Source organism: Chlorocebus sabaeus, chromosome 19 (assembly GCF_047675955.1).
Source record: "Chlorocebus sabaeus isolate Y175 chromosome 19, mChlSab1.0.hap1, whole genome shotgun sequence".
Classification (NCBI taxonomy): Eukaryota; Metazoa; Chordata; class Mammalia; order Primates; family Cercopithecidae; genus Chlorocebus; species Chlorocebus sabaeus.
The window spans coordinates 8,969,767-8,995,569 of record NC_132922.1 but is presented as its reverse complement, the minus strand read 5'-3'; the positions used below and the strand labels follow the sequence as shown (position 1 = coordinate 8,995,569).

Here is a 25,803-nt window from a genome sequence, read left to right as displayed (position 1 = left end):
TTGGAGTGTGTCAGCACTAAATTATGTTTTGTTTAAATGTACTGAATTTGAGGACATTTCTTAGTTTCATCATGTCAAGGAATTGAAATTGGTTGGTACAAGTTGCAATGTCTATAGCAATCTGCCCATTTCTCCCTCACACGAGGCTGAGTGGGGACAGAGCTTTGTGTCATGGTGTTGGTGAATAATACCACTATGGAGGAATGGAGTCTGGTGAGATGCTGTTTTGCCCACAGCAAGCTTAGCTGACTGGATACTTAAGGTGCCCAGATTGAAATGCTGAGCTCCAGTGATCCCATATGGAGGCCACACTGGAAAGCCCCAGCAGCTTTATTTATTTACATTTATTTATCTATTTATTTATGTATTTATTTTTTGAGACAGAGTCTCACCGTTTCACCCAGGCTGGAGTGCAGTAGCTCGATCTTGGCTCACTGCAACCTCCGCCTCCCGGGTTCAAGCGATTCTCCTGCCTCAGCCTCCCAAGTAGCTGGGATTACAGGTACCCAGCAACATGCCTGGCTAAGTTTTGTAGTAGAGACGGGGTTTCACCGTGTTTGTCAGGCGGGTCTCACACATCTGACCTCAGGTGATCCATCCACCTCGGCCTCCCAAAGTGCTGGGATTATAAGCATAAGCCACCACCCCCGGCCTATTTACATTTATTTATGATTTATTTTTCCTATCCTTTTGTAAGCTTCAAAATTTTTTTTTTTTTTTTTTGAGACGGAGTCTCACTCTGTAGCCCAGGCTGGAGTGCAGTGGCGCGATCTCTGCTCACTGCAAGCTCCACCTCCCAGGTTCACGCCATTCTCCTGCCTCAACCTCCCGAGTAGCTGGGACTACAGGTTTCCGCCACCATGCCTGGCTAATTTCTTGTATTTTTAGTAGAGATGGGGTTTCACTGTGTTAGCCAGGATGATCTCGATCTCCTGACCTCATGATCCGCCCACCTTGGCCTCCCAAAGTGCTGGGATAATAGGCGTGAGCCACTGCGCCCGGCCCAAAAAATCTTTGTGTTTTTTTTTGTTTGTTTGTTTTGTGTTCAGGGAAGGGATCTGGCTAGGTGCCCTGGTTCATACCTGTAGTCCTAGCACTTTGGGAAGCCAAAATGGGCAGGTTGCTTTTCAGGAGTTTGAGACCAGCCTGGGCAACATGGTGAAACCCTGTCTCTACAGAAAATTCAAAAATTAGCTGGGCATGGTGGTGCATGCCTGTGGTCCCAGCTCTTGGGGAGGCTGAGGTGGGAGGATTGCTTGAGCCTGGGAGGCGGAGGCTGCAGTGAGCTGAAATTGTGACACTGCACTCCAACCTGGGTGACAGAGCAAGACCCTGTCTCAAAAAAGAGAGAGACAGACAGACAGACAGAGTCTCACTGTGTTGCCCAGGCTGGTCTCAAACTCCTAACTTCAAGTGACCCTCCCACCTTGGCCTCACAATGCACTGGGATTACAGGCATGAGCCACCATACCCGGCCTCAGCAGCTTTCTGTCAGATATACAAACATACCCCAGGCTCCAGCGCCCGCCTCTCCTCCCCGCTCACCAAAAAAAAAAAACACAGTCACACACATAGCATCGGAGACCTGAGAAGAACATCCTGGTAGTGGTTTAGGGGAATGGAGATGGTGCCTTTTTTATTTATTTATTTATTTTTTAATAGTGGTGGTGTGGTGGTTTTTGTTGTTTTGGTGTCTAAATCAGAGCATCATATGGCCTTGAGGGTTTGGAAAGGAGGGGCCGTAGTTCAAGAACAAGCAGTAGCTTCTTGGGAGTGTATTAGAAAGAGAAAAGAATGTGGACAATGTAGAAAATTATAGATCTGAAACTTTCTGGGACAAAGCTGAGGCCCCTGACTCCTATAGGGAGCAGTCATATGAAAAGAAGGGAGTCATGAGAGATGAGGGGGTAGTTGTGGGTTAAGTTGGGTTTTGGAAAGCCTGTGGGAAGATTGGCCAGAGAAGAGGCCCTGGAAGCAGGCTTGAGACCCTTCGGGCTGGGAATTTAAGGGTCCCAGCTACTCGGAACATGATCTAGAAAGGGGAGTGTGGTCTCCAGGTGGACACATCCCTTTGGACCCAAGACCCCTTGCCCAAAGAAAAGGGGCACAACCAGACAAGGGCCAGTGTGGGCCCTGGGAAGCACAGAGTCCAGGGCGGGGCCTGCTTGCTGTGTCCTGACCTGGCAACACACCTGCACTGCATTGTGGTAGAAGAACACAAAGTTGGGAGGCAGAGAACTGGTTCTAATCCTGGCTGTACCCTAACAAGCTGTGGGACCTTGGCCAAGTTACTTTCCTCTCCTGGATTTCATATATGATCTTTCCATTCTTTGCATCCCTGAAGCTCCATGACTTAGGGGCCATCAACTTGGTTGTCCCTGAGTGTTTCCAAGAATACTAACAGTGCCCAGGGCTTTACTCAGCTTGGAGAGGAGGCCCAGAGCCTCCCTGTGGTGAGGAGGAAAGGGGTTAGAGCAAGTTAGGGTCTGCAGTGCTAGGACTGGAGGTGGCCTCACAAGCCAAGGCCACTATACTCACAGCCTTAGGACAGTGACTCCCTACTCGCTGCCTCAGCGTCTCCAGCTGTAAAAAAGGACCCTTGGTACTTCGACAAAACAGCACCCACCTAGTACAAAGGTAGTTCCTTTTATGATTGATCAAAACAATCAGGAAAATGAGAGGCTGGTGTGGTGGCTCACACCTGTAATCCCAGCACTTTGGGAGGCTGAGGTGGGTGGATCACCTAAGGTCAGGAGTTTGAGATCCGCCTGATCAATATGGTGAAACCCTGTCTCTACTAAAAATACAAAAAGTAGCCAGGCATGGTAGCGTGCGCCTGTAGTCCCAGGGAGGCTGAGGCAGGAGAATCACTTGAATCCGGGAGGCAGAGGTTGCAGTGAGCCAAGATCGCACCAGATCTCTGTTGCACTCCAGCCTGGGCAACAGAGAAAGAGTCCATCTCAAAAAAAAAAAAAAAAAAGAAAGAAAGAAAATGAGAGAAAGGGCCTGGAGGTGAGAGTGAGGAGGGAAAAGAACATCAAACAGATAAAGTCCTGTCCTGTTGTCCTGGGACCTTGGTCAGCCATCTTGTCCCAGATGATCCCCACAAGAAAGAGGTAAGGGTTTCCTGACCCATTTCTGCCACGGTCTTAGGAAGGCCATTGGGTTTTCATGCCTTAGTTTCTTAAGCAAGTTTGAAAGGTAACTTTTTGGATAGCAATAAAATTACTCCTTTTCTTTTGTTCACAGAGATGCTGCAATTTGTCAGTAATCAAGTGGGAGAGTTCCCTGACTTGTTTTCAGAGCAGCTGTGTAGCTCCTTTCCTGGCAGTGGTGGTAGCAGCAGCGGCAGCAGTGGCAGCAGCGGCAGCAGTGGCGGTAGCAGTAGCAGCAATGGCAGGGGCAGCAGCAGCGGAGCTGTGGACCCTTCAATGCAACGGTCATTCACCCAGGTCCCATTACCTTCCTTCTCTCCCTCGACGGCCTCCCCACAGGCTCCAACCCTGCAGGTCAAGGTTTCTCCCACCTCAGTTCCCACCACACCCAGGGCAACTCCTATTCTTCAGCCCCGCCCCCAGCCCCAGCCTCAACCTCAAGCTCAGCTGCAACAACAGACGGTAATGATCACCCCAACATTCAGCACCGCTCCGCAGACAAGGATCATCCAGCAGCCTTTGATATACCAGAATGCAGCCACTAGCTTTCAAGGTGATTCAGAAGTCAGAATGGTAGTGGTTGGTTGGTTCCAAAGTTTATGTGCCAGTTTGCAGACACTGTAAATATTTCTGTCCTCTTCAGGAATGGCAGGTATATCAATATGGTCCTGTCTGAATGAGTTTCCGGTAACTGTCAATAAGAACTGGTACAGGAGCATGTCACATTCTGCAGCTTCAAATACCTTAATATCTATTGTGCCTATTTCAAAAATACTTGGTTAAAAAATCCAGCAAGCGGCCGGGCGCGGTGGCTCACACCTGTAATCCCAGCACTTTGGGAGGCCGAGGCAGGCGGATCACGAGGTCAGGAGATCAAGACCATCCTGGATAACTTGGTGAAACCCCTTCTTTACTAAAAAATAGAAAAAATTAGCCGAGCATGGTGGCGGGCACCTGTAGTCCCAGCTACTTGGGAGGCTCAGGCAGAAGAATGACGTGAACCCGGGAGGCGGAGCTTGCAGTGAGCCAAGATTGTGCCACTGCACTCCAGCCTGGGCGACAGAGCAAAACTCTGTCTCAAAAAAAAAAAAAAAAAAAAAAAAATCCAGCAAGCATAGTAGACACAGGGCCTTCCTGATAACTAGTGGTGGAGACTTGAATAAGGCTTGAAATTGGCTAGGTGGCAGCCAGATCTCAGCCGCCACAGTTGAGAACTATTCGTTCAACAAACATCTGAGCATCCACTATGGTGATGAATATGACTTTTAATGTAGGTGCAGCAGCTTCAAGTAGCAAGCCTCATGCTGGGCCCTCAATATGTGTTGAGGGAATGGATGACTGAAAGGGGCTTTTTCTTTCTGTGTTGTGCTGCATCCCAGTGCCTTTTCATCATATTTCCCTCTGGCTCTGGGGAGCCTTGGGTGAGATTAGTATTGCTCTGAATTTCAAAGAATCTTACAGTTCTTCAATGGAGTTCAAGAACTGGGACGGGTGGAGGAATGTAAAGGCAAAAAGCTGAGACAGTCCTCCCAAAGTACACTTCCCGTCCAGAAAGGATGGAAGGAAATGAAGCCCCAGGGAGTTGTTGATTCTCAACATCTGTTAACTCCCTTGCTGGGTGCAGTCATTTGCTGATTAGCTTCCCTTTTCTCCACCCTGGCACCCAGAGTAATAAAACAATTTGTACTCGTTCCCTCAGAAATTGATGCAGCCCTTATGGGATGTTCTGGTTGTCTAAACCAGCTTGTAAATGGCTGTGCACATCATCTTCAGCAGCAGGTGGGGAGTTGGAATCATTATGAGATACTTAACAGAATGCATTCCTCATCTCTGTGCCTTTTTTCTCCTCTTCTCCCAAGTCCTTCAGCCTCAAGTCCAAAGCCTGGTGACATCCTCCCAGGTACAGCCGGTCACCATTCAGCAGCAGGTGCAGACAGTACAGGCCCAGCGGGTGCTGACACAAACAGCCAATGGCACGCTGCAGACCCTTGCCCCAGCCACGGTGCAGACAGTTGCCGCGCCACAGGTGCAGCAGGTCCCGGTAAGTGGCTGGAAAGGATTCAAGGAGGCACTGGATGGGGCTGTTAACTGGTCCTTGGTTGAAGATGTGGTCTACATACTAAGAAGGACCAACCAGAGTGTACACAAAGCAGCTTGTAGGGCACGAGGATGTACCTGTGAGCAGTGTATAGAGACCTGGCTGAGCCCATATCTGTAGATAGTCACTGGCACTCAGGAAAGGCTGGTGCAGTCACTTTATGTACACATGTAATGGGCATAAAACTGGAAAGAAATGTGCCAAATTGAAAAAGATAATTTTCTTTTTCATAGTTTTCTGTTTTTATTGTTTGTTTTGTTTTTGTTTTTGTTTTTGTTTTTGAGATGGAGTCTCATTCTGTTGCCCAAGCTGGAGTGGAGTGGCATGGTCTCAGCTTGCTGCAACCTCCACCTCCCAGGTTCAAGCGGTTCTCCTGCCTCAGCTTCCCGAGTAGCTGGGACTACAGGCATATGCCACCACACCCAGTTCTAATTTTTATATTTTTAGTAGAGATGGGGTTTCACTGTGTTGGCCAGGCTGGTCTTGAACTCCTGATTTCGTGATCCACCCGCCTCGGCCTCCCAAAGCGCTGGGATTACAGACGTGAGCTGCCACGCCTGGCTTTCATAGTTTTCTGTTTTCCATATTTTGTGCTGTGGGTGCTGAACATATATTACTTTTGGGTTGGGGGGCATGTTTTATTTTTTAGTTATTTATGTATTTTAGTTATTTTTTTTTTGAGACAAAGTTTTGCTCTTGTTGCCCAGGTTGGAGTGCAGTGGCACGATCTTGGCTCCCTGCAACCCCCACCTACCAGGTTCAAGCGATTCTCCTGCCTCAGCCTCCCAAGTAGCTAGGATTACAAGTGCCCGCCACCACGCCTGGCTAATTTTTTGCATTTTTAGTAGAGACAGGGTTTCTCCAGGTTGACCAGGCTGGTTTTGAACTCCTGGCCTCAAGCAATGCACCCATCTCGGCCTCCCAAAGTGCTAGGACTACAGGCATGAGCCACTGTGCCCAGCCGGGGGACATGTATTAGTTTTATAATCACAAAAAAATGTCTTTATGTCATACATCATCGTGGACTATATTTTCTTTTTTTCTTTTTTCCTTTGAGACAGAGTCTTGCTCTGTCGCCCAGGCTGGAGTGCAGTGGCATGATCTCAGCTCACTGTGCAACATCTGCCTCCTGGGTTCAAGCGATTCTTCTGCCTCAGCCTCCTGACTAGCTGGGATTACAGGCGTGCACCACCACACCCAGCTAATTTTTGTATTTTTAGTAGAGACAGGGTTTCACCATGTTGGTCAGGCTGGTCTCGAGCTCCTGACTTTGTGATCCACCTGCCTCAGTCTCCCAAAGTGCTGGGATTACAGGCATGAGCCACTGCACCTGGCCTATATTTTCTTACTAACACAGTAATTTATCTTTAAAAAAGAAATCAGGTTTATTAATTTTGCTTCTCAGCCATGCGTCTGGCTTTCCTGAGTCTTTCCTCTCCTCTCTGCCATCCACCCTACCCATCTCTACTCTGCTCCTGCTTCCTGCTCCTGCTGGGCCACTGGCACCCCCCTCCTGAAAGTCTTTCAGCCTTAAAACCCATGACCTGGCTGGGCATCGTGGCTCACGCCTGTCATCTCAACACTTTGGGAGGCCGAGGCAGGTGGATTTCTTGAGCCCAGGAGTTCAGGACCAGCCTGGGAAACATGGTGAAACCCTGTCTCCCCAAAAAATACAAAAAATTAGCCAGGCATGGTGGCACACGCCTATAGTCCCAGCTACTCAGGAGGCTGAGGCAGCAGGATCGCTTGAGCCCGGGAGGTCGAGGCTGCAGTGAGCTGAGATTGTGCCATTGCACTCCAGCCTGGGCAATAGAGAGCAACCCTGTCTCAGCAAAAAAGAAGCCAGGACCCTCTTTAGCTAGCCCCTCTTTCTCCACCTGAACCCAGTATTCAGGCTGTACAAAATAGCTGGCTTTCGAAATGGCCTCTATGAGATTTCCTGTTTGTTTTTTTATTCTCAATTTCAAAAAAATTATATCATTTCTCATTCTCTCTTGGAAGGTCTATGCAGTAAGAAAGGAATTCATAACAGAAGGATAATGCTATCATCCTTTTCCTTTTCTTCCTTCTTCATCCAGGTCCTGGTCCAGCCTCAGATCATCAAGACAGATTCCCTTGTTTTGACCACGCTGAAGACAGATGGCAGCCCTGTTATGGCTGCGGTCCAGAACCCAGCCCTCACTGCCCTCACCACCCCTATCCAGACGGCTGCCCTTCAAGTACCAGTAAGAGCTGCCTTCTCCCCCCACCTTCCCCCTTTATTCCTGGAGGTGTTAGTCTTCAGAGACGTTAAATCTCTGTATGCTGAGTAGGTATGGGAGGGTCTATAGCACGAATCGGTCAAATTGTAAATGTCACTCCTCTTAGTCGTTTTTTTTGCTCGAGAAAGTATTACCAAGGTGTGTTAGATGTGGGAGTACTGGGGTCTACAAAGAAGTAGAAAAGAATAGCAGAAGGACCCTCTATTCTTGGCTAATAGCTCCACACAGGACCATTCACCTCTTAGGTCCTGCTAAGGACCCTAGTGCCACCAGGCAGGGAAGGGCTCCAAGGTGAGGGACATGGAAAGTACCCCATCCTTCAGTTGTAGGTTCTTAGCCACTTTCAGCATCCTATAGCATGAGAATCTGATAGAGTAAATGGTGATTAAAATTTGGAAGCACTAGCTTTATTCATAAAAGCCAAGAACTGGAAGCAACTCGAATGTCCATCCACAGGAGAATAAGTACATTGCGATATATTCATACAACGAAATTATGCCTAGCAATTAAAAAAAAAGAACGGCTGACAGACACGATGGCTCATGCCTGTAATCTCAGCACTTTGGGAGTTTGAGACCAGCCTGGCCAACATGGTGAAACCCCATCTCTACTAAAAATATAAAAATTAGCCGGGTATGGTGGCACGTGCCTGTAATCCCAGCTACTCAGGAGGCTGAGGCAGGAGAATTGCTTGAACCTGAGAGGTAGAGGTTGCAGAGAACCGAGATCGCACCACTGCACTCCAGCCTGGATGACAGAATGAGACTGACTCTCAAAAAAAAAAAAGCTACTGATGCATGAAACAACATGGGGCTGTCCCTCAGAAATAGTGTGTCAAGCCAAAGGAGCCCATCACAAAAGAGTTCATGCTAATGATTCCATTTATATAAAGTTCAAAAAGAGACAAAATGAAGCTATGGTGCTAGAAGTCAGAGCAGTGTTGCCAAGGAGGGGAGGGGCATGCAGGAACCTTCTGAGCTGAGCTGGTAGAAATGGGCTATATCTTGGTCTGGGTGGTTATATACATTGTGTACATATGTAAAATTCATCAAGCTATAAACTTAAGATGTGTGGTATTTATTGTACATGACGTACTTATTGGCAACTAATGAAATTGGGCACCTTTTAATTTATTTGTTGGCTGATTAGATATTAAGGCCATCATTCAAGAAAATAAACTAAAATTGGTCCGGACCCAGTGGCTCATGCCTGTAATGCCAGCACTTTGGGAGGCTGAGGCAGGCAGATCACCTGAGGTCAGTGGTTCGAGACCAGCCTGGTCAACATGATGAAACTCCATCTCTAATGAAAATGCGAAAACGAGCCAGGCATGGTAGCAGATGCCTGTAATTTCAGCTACTCAGGAGGCTGAGGCAGGAGAATCACTTGAACCCGGGGGGTGGAGGTTGTAGTGAGCTGCGATCACATCACTGCACTCCAGCTTGGGGCAACAGAGTGAGACTGTCTCAAAAAAAAAAAAAAAGAGCTGGGCATGGTATCTCATGCCTATAATCCCAGCACTTTGGGAGACTGAGGCAGGCAGATCACCTGAGGTCAGGAGTTCTAGACCAGCCTGACCAACATGGAGAAACCCCGTCTCTACTAAAAATACAAAATGAGCCAGGCGTGGTGGCGCATTCCTGTAATCCCAGCTACTCTGGAGGCTGAGGCAGCAGAATCGCTTGAACCCCGGGAGGTGGAGTTTGCGGTGAGCCGAGATCGCGCCATTGCACTCCAGCCTGGGCAACGAGAGCAAAACTCCATCTCAAAAAAAAAAAGGAAAGAAAATAAAGTTAGAAAAAATAAGAGGAGAAAACAGAGATGAAGAATAAAAAGAGGGGACCTCCATGGTTGGCCTATTTACTTAATCGAATGGCTTTGATTGAGAGTGTCACTTCTGCCCTTAAGCTTTTTGATGGTGAAATTGTATAAAGAAATGCAGTAATTTGCTTAATTGTCATTTGAGAGGAAAAAATGTGTCATACACTAGGAGAAAGTTTTCTCTGGTACCAACTCGTGGTTCATCGTGTAGAAGTTTAGAAGTGGTTAACAGTTTGACAGCACAGCAGAAATCATGACTTGTTTCTGGCATACCTAGATCAAAACTTAAAACATATTTAGCCATGTTAATCCTCTTGTGTAGTTTATCAGTGTTGATTCTGAAGGTAGGTAGTAACCGAGGTGCTGTGGCTCCTGAGGTGTCTTGGGGCCTGATTTGATTAACTCAGGAAGAGTCTCAGACCTCATGAAGTACTGCCAGGTCTGGCAACACTTGGCCAGGGTAGGCAGGTCTGTGTTGAGGTTGCTTTATGCAGACTAACAAAGGGTTCATTCTGCTCTGTACCTGTGCCTATTCTAGACCCTGGTGGGCAGCAGTGGGACCATTCTGACCACAATGCCTGTAATGATGGGGCAAGAGAAAGTGCCCATTAAGCAGGTACCTGGGGGAGTCAAGCAGCTTGAGCCCCCCAAAGAAGGAGAAAGGCGGACAACCCACAATATCATTGAGAAACGATATCGCTCCTCCATCAATGACAAAATCATCGAATTGAAAGACCTGGTCATGGGGACAGACGCCAAGGTGGGTGCCAAGCAAAATCATGTTTTATGTTCCACCATGTCCCCTCTACCTGTTTTTGCTTCAGGAGCTCAGAGAAGTCCCAGACTCAAGGTAAGTGAATACAAGACCGAGTTAGAGGTACTTTTTTATTAAAGCATCTTGGTATTGTGTCAAGATTATAAAATATTAAAAACCATAAGGGTACTGGTGAGGGTTGATGAGGCAGTGACCCACTGAGACCTTTGACTCCTTCGGCTGTGCTCTGCAGTGATGGGGGACTCCACTGTCAGAGGCAGAGAAAGACGCCTGCCACTCAGTAGTTCCAGATACAGGACTGTGTGTGCCTTGGAGTCAGCTGATGGCATCGTTTTAGCTGTGTTTAGGGGTTACCTTTTAGGGAAAAGAAAGAAAAAAGAGGTTCAGTCTTTGACCAGCAACAAATAGAGGAAATTGATTTTCCAAATGTTTCTGGTGTTTCACTGAATGTGTTTTCTGGAAAGTAGGAGATTTTATTTTTAAAACCTATCTATGTTTAAACCCTATTTTGAAAGAAAATTTCATTATTTTCCTTGTTGCCTACAAATCTGAAAAGTATACATCCTAAGTAAAAATCTATGCCTTAAGATAACTGTCCAGGCCAGGTGCTGTGGCTCACGCCTGTAATCGCAGCACTTTGGGAAGCCGAGGTGGGTGGATCACGAGGCCAGGAGTTCAAGACCAGCCTGGTCAACATGGTGAAACCCCATCTCTACTAAAAATACAAAAAAATTAGCCAGGTATGGTGGCAGGTGCCTGTAATCCCAGCTACTCAGGAGGCTGAGGCAGGAGAATTGCTTGAAGCTGGGAGGCGGAGGTTGCAGTGAGCCGAGATGGTGCCATTGTACTCCAGCCTGGGCAACGAGTGAAACTCTGTCTTGGAGAAAAAAAAAAAAAGATAGCTGTCCAACAATGCTGTGGTGTTTTGTCATTTGTTTTCCCTAAAGTTTGTTTTTATGCTAGGATTATTGTAAGAAGTAGGAACAATAGCTAATATTTATTGAGTGTCAACTATTTGCCAGGCTCGGGGCTAAGCTCTTTACACTCATTATCTGATTTAGCCAGGCTGCAAGCCTGTGATTCACGGACTCTCATTATCTCTGTGTTAATGAGGTGGAAAGTGAGGTTCAGAGGTATGGAGTAACTTCTCCTGAGTGGCACAGCTAATCGTTGGGAGGGCCAGCATCTGAACTTGGTTTCTCCCTTCACAGAGCCATGCTCTCATCCCAAGTGCTAGGGCTCTGCTCTTTTCACCTTGTAGCCTGCACTGGTCTCACTGTGTTTTTGCTTATCTTCCTACCCAGATGCACAAGTCTGGCGTTCTGAGGAAGGCCATTGATTACATCAAATACTTGCAGCAGGTCAATCATAAACTGCGCCAGGAGAACATGGTGCTGAAGCTGGCAAATCAAAAGAACAGTAAGTGTGCTGAGAGCAGGGTTGTCAGCCCCAGCCCGGCTGGGGCTTTGTAAAGGCAGATCATTTTCACCAGGTGGGGTTTTCTTTGCAGAGCTTCTAAAGGGCATCGACCTAGGCAGTCTGGTGGACACTGAGGTGGACCTGAAGATCGAGGACTTTAATCAGAATGTCCTTCTGATGTCCCCCCCAGCCTCTGACTCAGGGTCACAGGCTGGCTTCTCTCCCTACTCCATTGACTCTGAGCCAGGAAGCCCTCTGTTGGATGATGCAAAGGTACAGACTTTTGAAATCTCCTGATCCTTGGAATCTTTCCCATTTCCCCTAAGAAAGTAGCTGGGAGGTCACAGTTATGAGGCCAGGCTGCATGTTCAGAGGGCCTAGCCTGGAGAGAAACAGGAATTCTGTGAAATTAACCAGGTCCTGGAGAATAAAGAAAAAGAAAACTGACTCTGGGGGGAAACAGTCCCTCAGGTTTAACTGGTCCTTGCTGATAGGCCCTGTCAGAGAGTAATGAGTGCCAGATCCAGAACAGGAATGCGGAGTAGCTGTTGTGGGGGCGTTGGGAGCTGCTGAAGGCACCTCATTGCTTCACTCTGCCTTTAATGGGCCTGGCAAGACCACTTTGGGAGGCTGATCAATTCGTTTAGGATGAGGCTGCCTCTGGGTCCTCTTTTCAGAAATGATTACAATTTGCAGTCTAACAGATAACATTTTATCTATGGGCCTTTAATCGTCAAAGAAAGCCCCTGGCAATGGCAGTTTAATGGAATTACTTAAGAGAGGCTCTGAGCCTAATGATCTTCCTGGGAACCTGTAGAGACCACTGGGTTCTGTACTGTATTTTGACTTTGGCAGTTTCTGACTCTATAAGCACAAAGTTCCCTTCTAGTGTTTGTTTTTGACTAAGCTGTTTATTGTATCACATACTTAATTTTACTAAGGATACTCTGTTTTTGAAATATTCTTATAAATGTGATTCTGTTTGGCAACAACAGGCTGTTTGACATATAAATTGAATTAGCTCGGCTTCTGAGTCATCAGAAGAATGGTTTTAAAATATTGAAAAGAAATGACATGCTATATACACATTGGGGCGCAGGGGAGATCTGGCTCCAGCCCTCCTGCTATAAAATGGAGAGTGGGGTGGGTGTAGACAATGGTACTGTTTTAGAACAGGTAAAATAGCCTTTAGATAGATTTACACTAAATATGATTTTTGATCAACTTTATTGAGGTATAATTTAAATGCAATAAAATATACCTACTTTAAATGTACAGTACCAAGAGTTTTAACATAATGTACAGTGCTATGTAACTGTCACTATAATCAAGATATAGAACATTTCCATCACCCCAAAAAGCTCTTTTGTACACCTTTGCAGGTAGTTTCCCACACCCCTCTCCAGCCTCAGACAATGACTTGATTCATCAGTTTCCTGTTACTTTAGATTCATTTTGCCTGTTCTGGAATTATACAGAAACAGAATCATACAGTGTGTTCTCTTTTGTGGTAGAGCTCTATTTTAAAAGAAAATCTCTTCTACCTTTGTTCTTTGGCACATGTACTTTTCTCAGTTAGCAAGCAGGTGAATGTGCCAATGTTTGAGCAGCAGTTAGTGAATTATAGGCCTCTCAGTTCCCATCTGGCCTTAGTCCTGAGTTAATAGACTTGAATTTAAACCTCATAACCATTTCTCAATATATATATGTATTTATAAAGTGCTGTAAAAACCTATGCAGTATTTATTCCAACCTCGAGGCCTTGTTTTGAAGGTCAAAGATGAGCCGGACTCTCCTCCTGTGGCACTGGGCATGGTAGACCGCTCACGGATTCTTCTGTGTGTCCTCACCTTCCTGTGCCTCTCCTTTAACCCCCTGACTTCCCTGCTGCAGTGGGGAGGGGCTCACGACTCTGACCAGCACCCACACTCAGGCTCTGGCCGCAGTGTCCTGTCATTTGAGTCAGGTAGGTGGCGGCCCCTTACACCACCTGGGCATGGCTGGACCACTATGGCAGGACAAGGACCCTGTGTACAAACTTCTTGGCTTGGCTACCAGGTCCCAAAGGGGTTTTATAGTGGGCCCCCACCTGCTTGCTTCTGATAGGGACTGGCATAAGTTCTGTTTTGGAAGTAACAAGGCAAGCCCAAGTTCAGTCAGAATGAGCAAAACAAATCAGGGACCCACACTACTCTAAATACCCTGGCGTGGAGGGGTGGTACCTATTTGAAGGAGAATATGGTGTTTTTTACCTGAGGTTGCAAAACCAATTCCTTAACCCTTTCAAGCTAACAAAGATTTTTGTGGCACTCAGCTCCATAATGACAAGGGCTACAGTCATTAGCCCCGTTTAGATTATAGAATTATTCACCCTTTCTTCTGAAAATGCGGTAGAAGACTCTTTCCTGTGATAAGTGCTGAGGTCTGTCAGGTGCCTGGCTGTTCCGCAAGGCCTTTCCTGGCAGGCTCTGCTGAGACACTCCTTCTTAGGTTCTGGGGGCTGGTTTGACTGGATGATGCCTACTCTTCTCTTATGGCTGGTAAATGGTGTGATTGTCCTGAGCGTCTTTGTGAAGCTGCTGGTCCATGGGGAGCCAGTGATCCGGCCACACTCCCGCTCCTCGGTCACCTTCTGGAGGCACCGGAAACAGGCAGACCTGGATCTCGCCAGAGTGAGTTCTGTGTCCGCCCTTCCCCATCCTCCCCTAGACTTGACCAATAATTCAGCAACTCATGTCGAAGAAAGTCCTATGATAGATACTTGTGGTAACTGAAAGGAAAAAGGGACCCTGCTGCTGAACAGTCACAGGGCAGTGGAGAGGGCACCTCTGCATAGATAATTAATTCCAGGGACATGAGATGATCTGTGTCTCTGGTATGACAGAGGAATAATAAAGTTGGGTTCTGAGGGAGGGGTTCCAGGGCTTGAGCGGGGCTGCCAAGAGCAGGAAGGAAGGATGGAGGTGGCCAAAGGACCCACCCAAAGGCATGAATAGACAGGCTACTTGGTGACTGGCAGGTTCCAGGGTATGTTAAGTGTAGGCTGTGTCACAGAGAGTTGAAGGCAAAGGCTGGTAGTGTGTCTAGGCCCAAATTGGAGAGGGCTTTCACTGGGAACTGATTTGGGGCTTTATTCCCAATTCTCTATAGAACCAGGGAAGGTTTTTGAGCAGGAAAACTAGCTGAAAGTTTTCATTTGAAATCAACAGGGAGTTTATGGAAAAAATTCTGGGGCAACTCACAGCATTGAGGAAGAGTTAAACATCCACATTTCAAGAGGAACAAGAACCAGAACACTCCTCAGCAGCAGTGAGCCATGGGCATGCCCTCCCCACCTCTGCAAGCTGCAGAGCCATTAGTGAGAATCTGATTGGCCATCCTGGATCTGTCAGCCTTGCTGGGGCTACTGGTCTCAGAATATAGATGTGATTTTAAGAGGCCTGTTTCCTGAGCATAACATCCCAAGATGTATATCCTAGAGGCAGGTTCAGGTGTGTGTTTTATAAGCATCATTCTGGTGGCTGTGAAGGATAGGTAGAAGGGAGATGTGAAATGAATGGAACATGGAAACAAGTTAGGGTGCTCTTTTTTAAGTAGAGACAAGGTCTCACTATGTTGTCTGGCTGGTCCCAAACTCCTAGGCTCAAGTGATCCTCTCACCTTGACCTCCCAAAATGTTGGGATTATAGGCATGAGCCACCACGCCTGGCTGAGTCAGGGGGCTCTATGAAATAGGCTGAGTAAGAGATGATGGCAAGGACGTGGAATTAAAAGGAAAAGTTTGAACTGAATAAATATTTGAAATGTAGTATTTGGAAAAGAAGTGATAGTGACATTGACTCAAGGATAAGAGAGGCTCCAAAATGGAGTGGACTCCATCTAGGCCATGTTGCCTGGAAAAGCTGGAAGAGGCCTCTGTAGAATGAGCAGTGATTGGGAGGCAGGCCATGGGGATGGAGGAGGGGCGGAGCCAGAGTATTTGAGAAGCTTGTCTGTCAGGAGAAGATTCTTAGGGAGAACTGGACTGGGGAGTCAGGAGGGGTGAGAGCCAAAGATTGGGACTTGGGAATAGCGCACCTTTGAGGGAAAGGCAGGGGAGGAGCCAGGGAACACCTGCCTCCTTTTGAATATTCAAGTTGCAGGTACTTCTGACTGAAAAGATAGAGCCACCTTAGAGACTGTTGCTCTGAGGACATCTTTTCTTTTCCCTTATCCAGTCCTGTAATGATGTGGGAAACAAAACACAGGTAGTGTACCAGCTGCCCAATAGAGGAAAATAGGATAATTTACTTTAATTTCCCAAGACTGTATAGCCTGTCTTAGCCTGTCTTATAGTCTCCAACAGTGACAGAGAGAAGGCAAGCGTTCTTCAGTGCAGTGCCAAGACTCTCCACTAGACCCTCTCAGGTTGACAAAGATTAGTTCATCTGAATCCTAGAGTAGGGTAGTTTAGCTGTGAGTTTGCCTGAAACCATGGTTCTCAAACTTCAGCAGGCATGAAGCCGGGTACTGTGGCTCACACCTGTAAATCCCAGCTACTCGGGAGGCTGAGGTGTGGGTATTGCTTGAGCCCCAGAGTTCAAGACCAGCCCGGGCAACACAGCAAAACCCCCATCTCTAAAAATGAAAAGAAAAACACTTTAGCAGACATGGCATGAGAATCACCTAGAGGGTTGCAGCACCAGAGGTTCTGATTCAGTAGCCCTGGGGTAAGGTCCAAGTGCTCGCATTTCTAACAAGCTCCTAAGAGCTGATGCTACTGGCCTCTGGGGGCTGCACTTTGAGACCCTGAAAGCCTAAAGGATCATGCAGGTCATCTAAATTTGTGTCACCTGTCTCATGTCTAAAAGATACTGCTGGCCGGGCGCGGTGGCTCACACCTGTAATCCCAACACTTTGGAAGGCTAAGGCAGGTAGATCACTTGAGGTCAGGAGTTCGAGACCAGCCTGACCAACATGGTGAAATCCCGTCTCTACTAAAAATACAAAAAAAAAAAGTGCTACTCTGAGGGAACTCTGACCAGCATTTGCTCAAAGAAAGAACACAGTACAATCTCAATCGAGTAAAAAGCCTGGAAGGAAATACCTCAGAATGTCAGCAGGGCTTCTTCCTGGGGAATGAGATTATAGGTGGTTTTATTTTACTTTCTTGTAGCTTTCTGAAGTTTCCCTTGTTTTTATGAGTATGCACTAATTCCTCTGATAATGGGGAGTGAGGGGAGTAGAAGTCTATATCAAAACAAAAAGCCAGAGCAAGGCCAGTGACCGTTAATACCTCTTGATACTTCGTAGGGAGATTTTGCAGCTGCTGCCGCCAACCTACAAACCTGCCTGGCAGTTTTGGGCCGAGCACTGCCCACCTCCCGCCTGGACCTGGCCTGCAGCCTCTCCTGGAACATGATCCGCTACAGCCTGCAGAAGCTACGCCTGGTGCGCTGGCTGCTCAAGAAAGTCTTCCAGTGCCGGCGGGCCACGCCAGCCACTGAGGCAGGCTTTGAAGATGAAGCTAAGACCAGCGCCCGGGATGCGGCTCTGGCCTATCACCGGCTTCACCAGCTGCACATCACAGGTGACGGGGCGGCTGCTGCTGCCTGGCTTGCTGCAAGGCATATCATGCTACCTCTCCTCCTTAGCTTGATTTGCCAGTTCTGCACCCTAGCTGAAGTCCTTTTAATGCTGCTTTTTTAGAGTGGCTAGACCAAGCTTCTACCTGTTTCCACAGCTGTAAGGATGGCTCTTTGCTTTAGCTCATCAGTTCTCAGATGCACATGTTTTCACAGTAACATCACTATACTCAGGATGTGTCCTATAAACAGTGGCACATTGTAGATAAGTGGCAGTGTTTTTCTTTAGTGATACTTAAATTAATGGTGAGATGTAAAATTGCTGACATCTTAGAGTCAATGAAATATGATCATTTATTTCATTCATTAAGCTTCTGCTATAATAGAAAGGCAGAGAGGTCAGCAAATGAATGACAATTCAGTGTGAGTATGTTAGACTTTAGCAGAAGGAACATGTTTTCATTGGGAGGGAGTGGGTACCCGTTTGGAGGGTTTCAAGAAAGGCTTCTAGGGAAGTAAGAGTCTTGGCTTTGCATGGAAGAATGCATAGAGGTCACCAGCTCTGCAGGATATGAGCCTTCTGGGCAGAGGGATGTTCCCAAGGAGGAGCCCCACCTGGGGTGGCTCTTGGGAATAAGTCTTCAGTGGTCCTAGAGGGAGCCGGAGCACAAGGGCAGTGCTCGGACCATGAAGGGATTTGGATGCCAGGCTGGGGATCTCGTAGTGTATCAGTAGGATTCAGTGAAGAGCATTAGGAAAATAGTGATATGATCAGGTTTGTGTTTCTCAAGTTTAGAAGAGTCAGGCTGGGCATGGTAGCTGGCTCATGCCTGTAGTCCCAGCACTTTGGGAGGCCAAGGCGGGTGGATCACCTGAGGTCAGGAGTTCGAGACCAGCCTGGCCAACATAGCAAAACCCCATCTCTACTAAAAATACAAAAATTAGCCCAAGTGTGGTGGCACGTGCCTATAATTCCAGTTACTTGGGAGGCTAAAGCAAGAGAATCACTTGAACCCAAGAGGTGGAGGTTGTAGTGAGCCAAGATGGCACTACTGCATTCTAGCCTGGGCAGCAAGAGCAAAATTCCATCTCAAAAAGAAAGGAAAGGATAAAGACTGGCACAGCAGAAAAGGATAAAGACTAGCACAGCAGTTCACGTCTGTAATCCTAGAACTTTGGGAGGTCAAGGAAGGAAGGTCACTTGAGCCCAGGAGTTTCCCACCAGCCTGGAAAACACAGGGATACTGCATCTCTACAAAAAAATTCAAAAAATTAGCTGGTCTTTGTGGTGTGCACCTGTGGTTCCAGCTACTTGAGAGGCCAAGGCGGGAGGATCACTTGAGCCTGGGAGGTAGGTTGAGGCTGCAGTGAGCTGTGATCGTGCCACTGCACATGCACACAGAGATGAACAGATAGAGGACGGGGAGTCAGGCAGAGGCTGCGTAAGAGGAGCAGTTGGAGAGGTCTGAGGAGACACTGAGAGGCTGAGTGTTGGAGGAGCAAGGGCAGAGTTGAGGAGGGGAGATTGTTGCTGGGACACGCAGTAAGGTGAGGGCCAGGAATAACAGTAGGATGTGGTAACTGGAAGGTGTTAGATGCCCTGGTAGCCGCAAGGAGTGTCAGCCAAAAGTGGAACAGAGCCAGGCCAGTGATGCAGGAGTGACCAGGAGATGAGACAGCGGGGTCAGTGTGCAGCTTTAATATGTGGGCTCGTGGTAGAATTTTAGCAGAAGGTCCCTATCTGCAAATTCGCCCCGCTGTTATCTTGTCTGTTCCTCAGTGTGCCCTTGGGACAGAATAAGCCCATACTCAGGTCTCTGATCAGGCTGTGTCCTCGTTGCTGCCAAGTTCTGGAGAATTCCAACTGAGAAGCTTTACATCACTCATTCCCTCCATACTCACTGGCATTCCCTGTGTGAGACACTGAGAGGACAGAGGTAACTACAGTATGGTTGCCACACTGCCCTCTCCCCTCCCTCCCTGTGACAGTAAAAGCCCAGTGTCTCCTGTAGGAGGAACACCTGAGGCCAGTACAGAATGGAGTATGGAGGCTGAGATCTCCTTATGCTGATAAAGAGACAGGGAGGCAAGGCAGCCCAGGAGAGGGAACACAGGGCTGGATGAGCATGGGAAGCCTGGCTTTGCCACTGTCTACACCTTGACATGGGCACTTCCTGTGGCCGCCCCTGAGGCAAGGACCAAAGCTGGCAACAGTATGAAAGCCTCAGGAGAGCTGTGATGGGCCCTTGTGCCTGTGCAAGGATACTTTGTCCCCTGATTAGGGGATCAGCCCCCGATGGGCCATTGTGCACCTCTCATTGGGGAGGGTGTGGTAAGCCTTCCTGGCTTCCCACCCACTAACCCAACATGTGTTCAGCTGTCCTTGCCCAGTTTATGTCACTTCCCCCCTGAAATGGGTGTGTGTTTGTGTATTGTGAAGGTGGGTTCTTTTTTTTGGCTTTTTTGGGGGACAGAGTCTCGCTCTGTTGCCTAGGCTGGAGTGCAGTGGTGTGATCTCAGCTCACTGCAACCTCCGTGTCCCAGGCTCAAGCAATTCTGCCTCAGCCTTCTGAGTAGCTGCAATTACAGGTGTGCGCCACCACGTCCAGCTAATTTTTTCTATTTTTAGTAGAGATGGGGTTTCACTGTGTTTGCCAGGCTGGTCTCGAACTCCTGGCCTCAAGTGATCCGCCAGACTTGGTCTCCCAAAGTGCTGGGATTATAGGTGTGAGCCACTGACACCCAGCCACATTGTGAAGGTTTTTTAATGAAAATAAATTCAAATCAGTTTGTCTAAAAAAAAAATGTCATTACCTCTGTTGAATGTTTGGAAACACAGAGTGGGGCTGTGCTCTGACACTGTTTTGGGAAATGCTGCCCTGTGCGCCTCTGAGTCCTGTACAACAACCTGCAATCGTGGCGGCTCTGGGTGCGATAGAACCGGGTGCCATGTTCCCAGCTACCCTGCAAGGTAGACAGGAACACACAGCCAGAACATCACAGAGCCTGGCATCCCATCCTGTGATCAGGCCTATCTGATCACAGAGTTCACCTCGTTTCTCCCCTGGTTCCTCTCTTACTTTGATTGTGCTGGAGAGAGCAGGAAAATGTTTGGTTTTGGGGTTCCATCAATGATAATGTCTGTTTCCGCCCACCCTAGGGAAGCTTCCTGCAGGATCTGCCTGTTCTGATGTACACATGGCATTGTGTGCCGTAAACCTGGCTGAATGTGCAGAGGAGAAAATCCCACCAAACACACTGGTTGAGATCCATCTGACTGCTGCCATGGGGCTCAAGACCCGGTGTGGAGGCAAGCTGGGCTTCCTGGCCGTGAGTACCCTTCAGTTCCCTTCTGTAAACCTCCCCTGAGCACTTACCTAACCAGGAGTTAAGATGCAAAAGCCATTATGAGCCCCCTTCCCGCTCAGGTGCTGCCCACCTAGAGGGGTAGGCATTCATTCAGTTGCTCATTTCACCAGGACTTCCAGCAACCGATAAAACAGACCAAAATTCCTCCCCTTGTGGCCTTAATACCATAAGCCTTGTAAGCAGGACATTTTGGTCTCCTGAGGTAATATGAAGGTAATATGAGGTAATAAGAAGATTGGTTCACTGGTAGCAGAGCTATTGTATTTGGGGGTTAATATGCAACTTTTCTACTCTTCCAATGGTCATAAAATTTCTTAGAATCCCCTGGTTATGCCTCCTGGTTCTTTTATTTACTCAAAAGGTATTTATTGGGCATCTTGTGTCCATCACAGCACTGTGAGTCCAGATATAAAAGCCAGTGCCTTTGCCAAGCTACAGTGTTCAAGAAAAGAAATGGAAAGGATAAAAGTAAAAGAAAAAAAAAAACCTGTGCCTGTCCACAAGGAGCTCAGGTCAGACCCAGGGCAGGGATTGTGGTTATCAAGCACCTCCCATATGCCTGGCTAGGAGCCAGCCTTGGGAACTCTCAAATGGGTAATTCCCAGTCCTTGTTATCAGCTAGTTCACAACATGCTGACCTCAGGCTTTCTCTTACTCTAGCAGAAACAGGTATGTTTTACTGTGTGTCCCACTGTGGGTAGACTGCTGAATACATCAGGTATGTTCAAGCATTACCACATCTCTTATTTGTTTCCGTATCTCAGTAACGGCAGAGATGAGCTGAGAATGAACCAGAGCGTTCCCTGTAGTGACACTGATACGTTTCCTGAGGAACATCACAATAGTCTACAGGACAAAGGGCGCAGGGAAGCCCAGTGTACTTTTTATGTCTTAACTCTGTTTCTGGTGACCACAGATAAGAGATTCATCCCTTGATTCACTCATTCAGCAAACATGACTGAGCACCCTCTCTAAGCAGGACATTTGCCTTGTCCTCAAGGAGCATACATTTTGGCAAGGAACCTAGACAGCAGCCCTTCTTGAGCTTGACATTGATCTTCTCATGAGGAAGACTGGGCTCCAGGTGGGGAAAGAACACCATCCTCACTTGTGGGCTAGACGACCTGGGAGTCCACAGACACTGAAGATGCATCATTTTTCCTATTCATTTCAACCTTCCCTTAATTCTTCCTGGGACCAGGTCTTCAGGACAGTGAGCTAGGGTGAGCTCTTGAGCTGGTCTTGGGGGGCTTTCTGGGAAAGGTGAATCTAGGCTGAGAGCAGGAGGCATTGATGAGGTCTCTCTTCTTTTTGGTTTATTGAAGTGCTCTGGGCTGATGTCATTACATTTGTAACTTCCATGCCCTCCAAAAATGTTTTGAAGACATTGATTTTATCAAAATACAACATATGTGCAGAAAAATGCACACATTTTAACTTACGGCTTGAAGTGAAGTCACCCATGCAACACCCACCCAATCAAGAAATAGAACATTCCCAGTACTCACAGAAGCCTTCTTAAGGCCCTCCCTGCTCTTCCTGCCCCCAACCAAGGTAACCACTTTTCTGAATTCTGTCACTGGAGTTTAATCTGCCTATTGTTCATCATTTCAGTAAACTTATCAAAGTACATGCTTAGAAGTGTGGCTGGGAAGGCCAGGCATGGTGGCTCATGCCTGTAATCCTAGCTCTTTGGGAGGCCAAGGCGAGCAGATCACCTGAGGTCAGGAGTTCGAGACCAGCCTGATCAATATGATGAAAGCCTGTCTCTACTAAAAATACAAAAATTAGCCGGGCGTGGTGGCGCATGCCTGTAATTCCAGCTACTCGGGAGGCTGAGGCAGGAGAATCGCTTGAACCCTGGAAGTGAAGGTTGTGTTGAGTGGAGATCGCGCCATTGCACTCCAGCCTGGGCAGCAGAGTGAGACTCCATCTCAAAATAAATACATGGCCGGGCGCGGTGGCTCAAGCCTGTAATCCCAGCACTTTGGGAGGCTGAGACGGGCGGATCACGAGGCCAGAAGATCAAGACCATCCTGGCTAACACGGTGAAACCCCATCTCTACTAAAAAATACAAAAAACTAGCCGGGCGTGGTGGCGGGCGCCTGTAGTCCCAGTTACTCCGGAGGCTGAGGCAGGAGAATGGCGTAAACCCAGGAGGCGGAGCTTGCAGTGAGCTGAGATCGCGCCACTGCACTCCAGCCTGGGTGACAGAGCAAGACTCCATCTCAAAAAAAAAATAAATACATACATACATACATACATACATACATACAAACAAACAAAAATTAGCTGGACATGGTGGTGCACACCTATAATGCCAGCTACTTGGGAGGCTGAGGCAGGACAGTCGCCTGAACCTGGGAAGCGGAGGTTGTAGTGAGCCAAGATTGCACCACTACACTCCAGCCTGGGTGACAGAGTGAGAGAGACTCTGTCTCAAGAAGAAGAAAAAAAAAAAAGGTTACAATGTGCATGTCAAAAAGTATACAAATCATAAATACACAGTTCAGTGACTTCACAGAGTAAACACACCCGTGTAGCCAGCAGACAGTTCAAAGTACAGAACCAAGACCTCAGAAACTTCTCTTGGGCCCTTTGCAATCACTCACCTGCTCCTTCCCCCAAGCCTTCCAGCCTTCCAAGGGTAACCACCATCCTAGTCACCTCAGATATTTTGCCTCTGTTTAAACTATATTAATAGAAGGAGAGTCTTGCAGTATACACTGTTTTGTGTCTGACTTCTTTTGATTAATATCATGTGTAAGAATCATTTATGTTGTCATGTAGAATTATAGATTGTTCATTCTCATACTTTATAGTGTTCCATTGTATGACTAGATTATTGCAGATGAACTTTTTAGTTGCTTTCTAGCTTTGGTTATTATGAAGGGTGCTGCTGTGAACCTCCTTATACACACATCTTTCAGGAAACGTGACTGCATTTTTAGGAATGTCATTGCTGGGTCAGAGGTTGTGCGTATTTCCAGATTGTTGGCCATTCTCCACTCCATCAGCAGTGAACAAGAGTTCCAGTTCTACATCCTTACCAAACACATATAATGTCAATTTTTTAAGCCCTTCTAGTGTATCTCATTGTAGTTTTCATTTGCATTTCCCAGGTGATTAATGAGATTGAGCGCCTCTCCTTACATTTACTGGCAATTTGGATAGTCTTTTTTGTGACATTCAATTCACAATTCTTACCTCTTTTTCATTTGGAGTGTCTGTCATCTTATTGATTAGAGGAATTATTTATTCTGGAGATGACCCCTTTATTGGATATATGCTTTTCAGATGCCTTCTCCCACTGTATGGTTTGCCTATTCTCTCTTAATGGTATCTAGTGATAGCACAAGCTCTTAATTTCAGTGAAATCCAGATTATTAGTCTTTTCCTTTACAGTTAGACATTTTAAGTCCTGTAAATCTTTGTCCTACCTCAAAATCATGAAGATATTCTCCTATGTTGTCTGCTAGAAGCTTTATTTTTTACTCTTTACACACAGGTACCTAATCCACCTGGAATTAATTTTTATATGAGTTGGAGGTAAGAGTGCAAGATCTGTATTTCTCCATAAGGATATCTACCTGACTCAGAACCTGTTATTTTATAAACTGTCCTTCTCCTGCTGCACCAAGTGGCACCTTTTTTTTTTTTTCATAAATCAAGGATCCATGTACAGCAGGGTCTGCCTCCGGATCTGCTAGTCTGTTCTACTGCACCACCACCACCCAACCCTAACGGCTGAGTTTCCTCATGTCTTGATGTCTGGAAGTGTTGGTCTTCCAGATTTAGTGACTAACAATGAATCTTGGGTATTTCTTGTAGCTTCTTCATTCTACAGAGGTACTTGGTGCTGCTGATGGACATTTGGGTGGTTTCCAGTATTTGCCGTTATAAACAGTGCTGTAGGGAACATTTCTGTCCATTGTCTTCATGCACCTCTTTAAGAACTTCCTCAGACCAAATCTGTAGAGATGGTGATGCTGTGTGAAAGCATATAAATATTTGAAACTTAATAGTATTACCAAATTTGCATATTCAGTAAGATGGAAAAAGGAGAAGAACTGTCATCTTTAAAGTCACTGCTCTTCTCTGTTTACTTCTCTTGAGAGAGAATAAAGAGACTCAGACAGTATTTTCTTATAAAGGAAGAAGCTTTGAATTTGGTGAGATATATTTAGCTACAAATGAGCCAAGTGTTGGGGGCAAGTGCAGGGCTGGCCTCTGTGAAAATGGTTTAGACTAGAGGTTCCCAAACTTGCTCGACTCACTATGTCTCAGTAAATTTTTCATGGCATCCCTTAGCCAAAAGAAATACCTAACAGTTTTTTCGTTTGTTGAGACAGTGTCTTACTCTGTTGCCCAGGCTGGAGTGCAGTGGTGTAACCACGGCTCACTGTAGCCTCAACCTCTCTGGGCTCAAGTGATCATCCCACCTCACCCTCCCAAGTAGCTGGGACTGCAGGTGCGCACCACCACACCCAGCTAATTTTTGTAATTTTTGTAGCCAGGGTTTTGCTATGTTGCTCAGGCTGGTCTCGATCTCCTGGGCTTAAGCGATCTGCCCACCTCAGCCTCCCAAAGTGCTGGGATTATAGGCACCACCGCACCTGGCCTCTGTTAAGTAGTTAAGTTTGAACATCCTAATAGGTATTTAAGTTGTCTTAACAGCTTAGTGGTCATGTGAAAAAATCATATGTGAAGTTGAAAGAAGAAATAATATTTTTTGCTAGGAGTGGTAGCACACACCTGTAGTCCCAGCTCCTCAGGAGACTGAGGCAGGAGGATCTCTTGAAGCCACAAGTTTGAGGCTGCAGTTAGCTATGGTCACACCTGTGAATAGAGCCACTTCACTCCAACCTGGGCAACATAGTGAGACCATGTCTCTACTTTAAAAAAAAAGAAAAGAAAAGAGGCTGGGCGCGGTGGCTCACGCCTGTTATCCCAGCATTTTGGGACGCCGAGGCAGGTGGATCACCTAAGGTCAGGAGTTTGAGACCAGCCTGGCCAACATGGTAAAACCCCGTCTCTACTAAAAATACAAAAATTATCCAGGCGTGATAGCACTCACTTATAATCCCAGCTACTCGGAAGGCTGAGACAGAATTGCTTGAACCCAGGAGGCAGAGGTTGCAGTGAACTGAGATTGTGCCACTGCACTCCAGCCTGGGTGACAGAGCAAGACTCCGTCTCAAAAGAAAAAAAGAGAGAGAATATTTTGGATTCTTAATAATTTCTTAGAAATCATAGTTATTAAGAATCCAAAATATTCTTTTTTTTTCTTTTCTAATAGAGATACAATCTCACTCTTGCCCAGGCTGGAGTGGATGGAGT

The 25,803-nt window shown here is 46.9% G+C and overlaps 1 protein-coding gene across 1 annotated transcript in view; it reads left to right on the top strand.

The window, feature by feature from the left end:
* SREBF2 (sterol regulatory element binding transcription factor 2) overlaps nucleotides 1-25,803 on the top strand; it is a 74,970-nt gene that overhangs the window by 31,761 nt on the left and 17,406 nt on the right. The window contains exons 2-11 of the mRNA XM_007975929.3: nucleotides 3,250-3,708; nucleotides 5,015-5,196; nucleotides 7,332-7,478; nucleotides 9,874-10,095; nucleotides 11,415-11,529; nucleotides 11,621-11,802; nucleotides 13,303-13,495; nucleotides 14,020-14,201; nucleotides 16,822-17,098; nucleotides 20,254-20,423. Of these exons, the coding sequence (XP_007974120.2) occupies nucleotides 3,250-3,708; nucleotides 5,015-5,196; nucleotides 7,332-7,478; nucleotides 9,874-10,095; nucleotides 11,415-11,529; nucleotides 11,621-11,802; nucleotides 13,303-13,495; nucleotides 14,020-14,201; nucleotides 16,822-17,098; nucleotides 20,254-20,423 (2,129 nt within the window). The remainder of the gene's footprint in view (nucleotides 1-3,249; nucleotides 3,709-5,014; nucleotides 5,197-7,331; nucleotides 7,479-9,873; nucleotides 10,096-11,414; nucleotides 11,530-11,620; nucleotides 11,803-13,302; nucleotides 13,496-14,019; nucleotides 14,202-16,821; nucleotides 17,099-20,253; nucleotides 20,424-25,803) is intronic.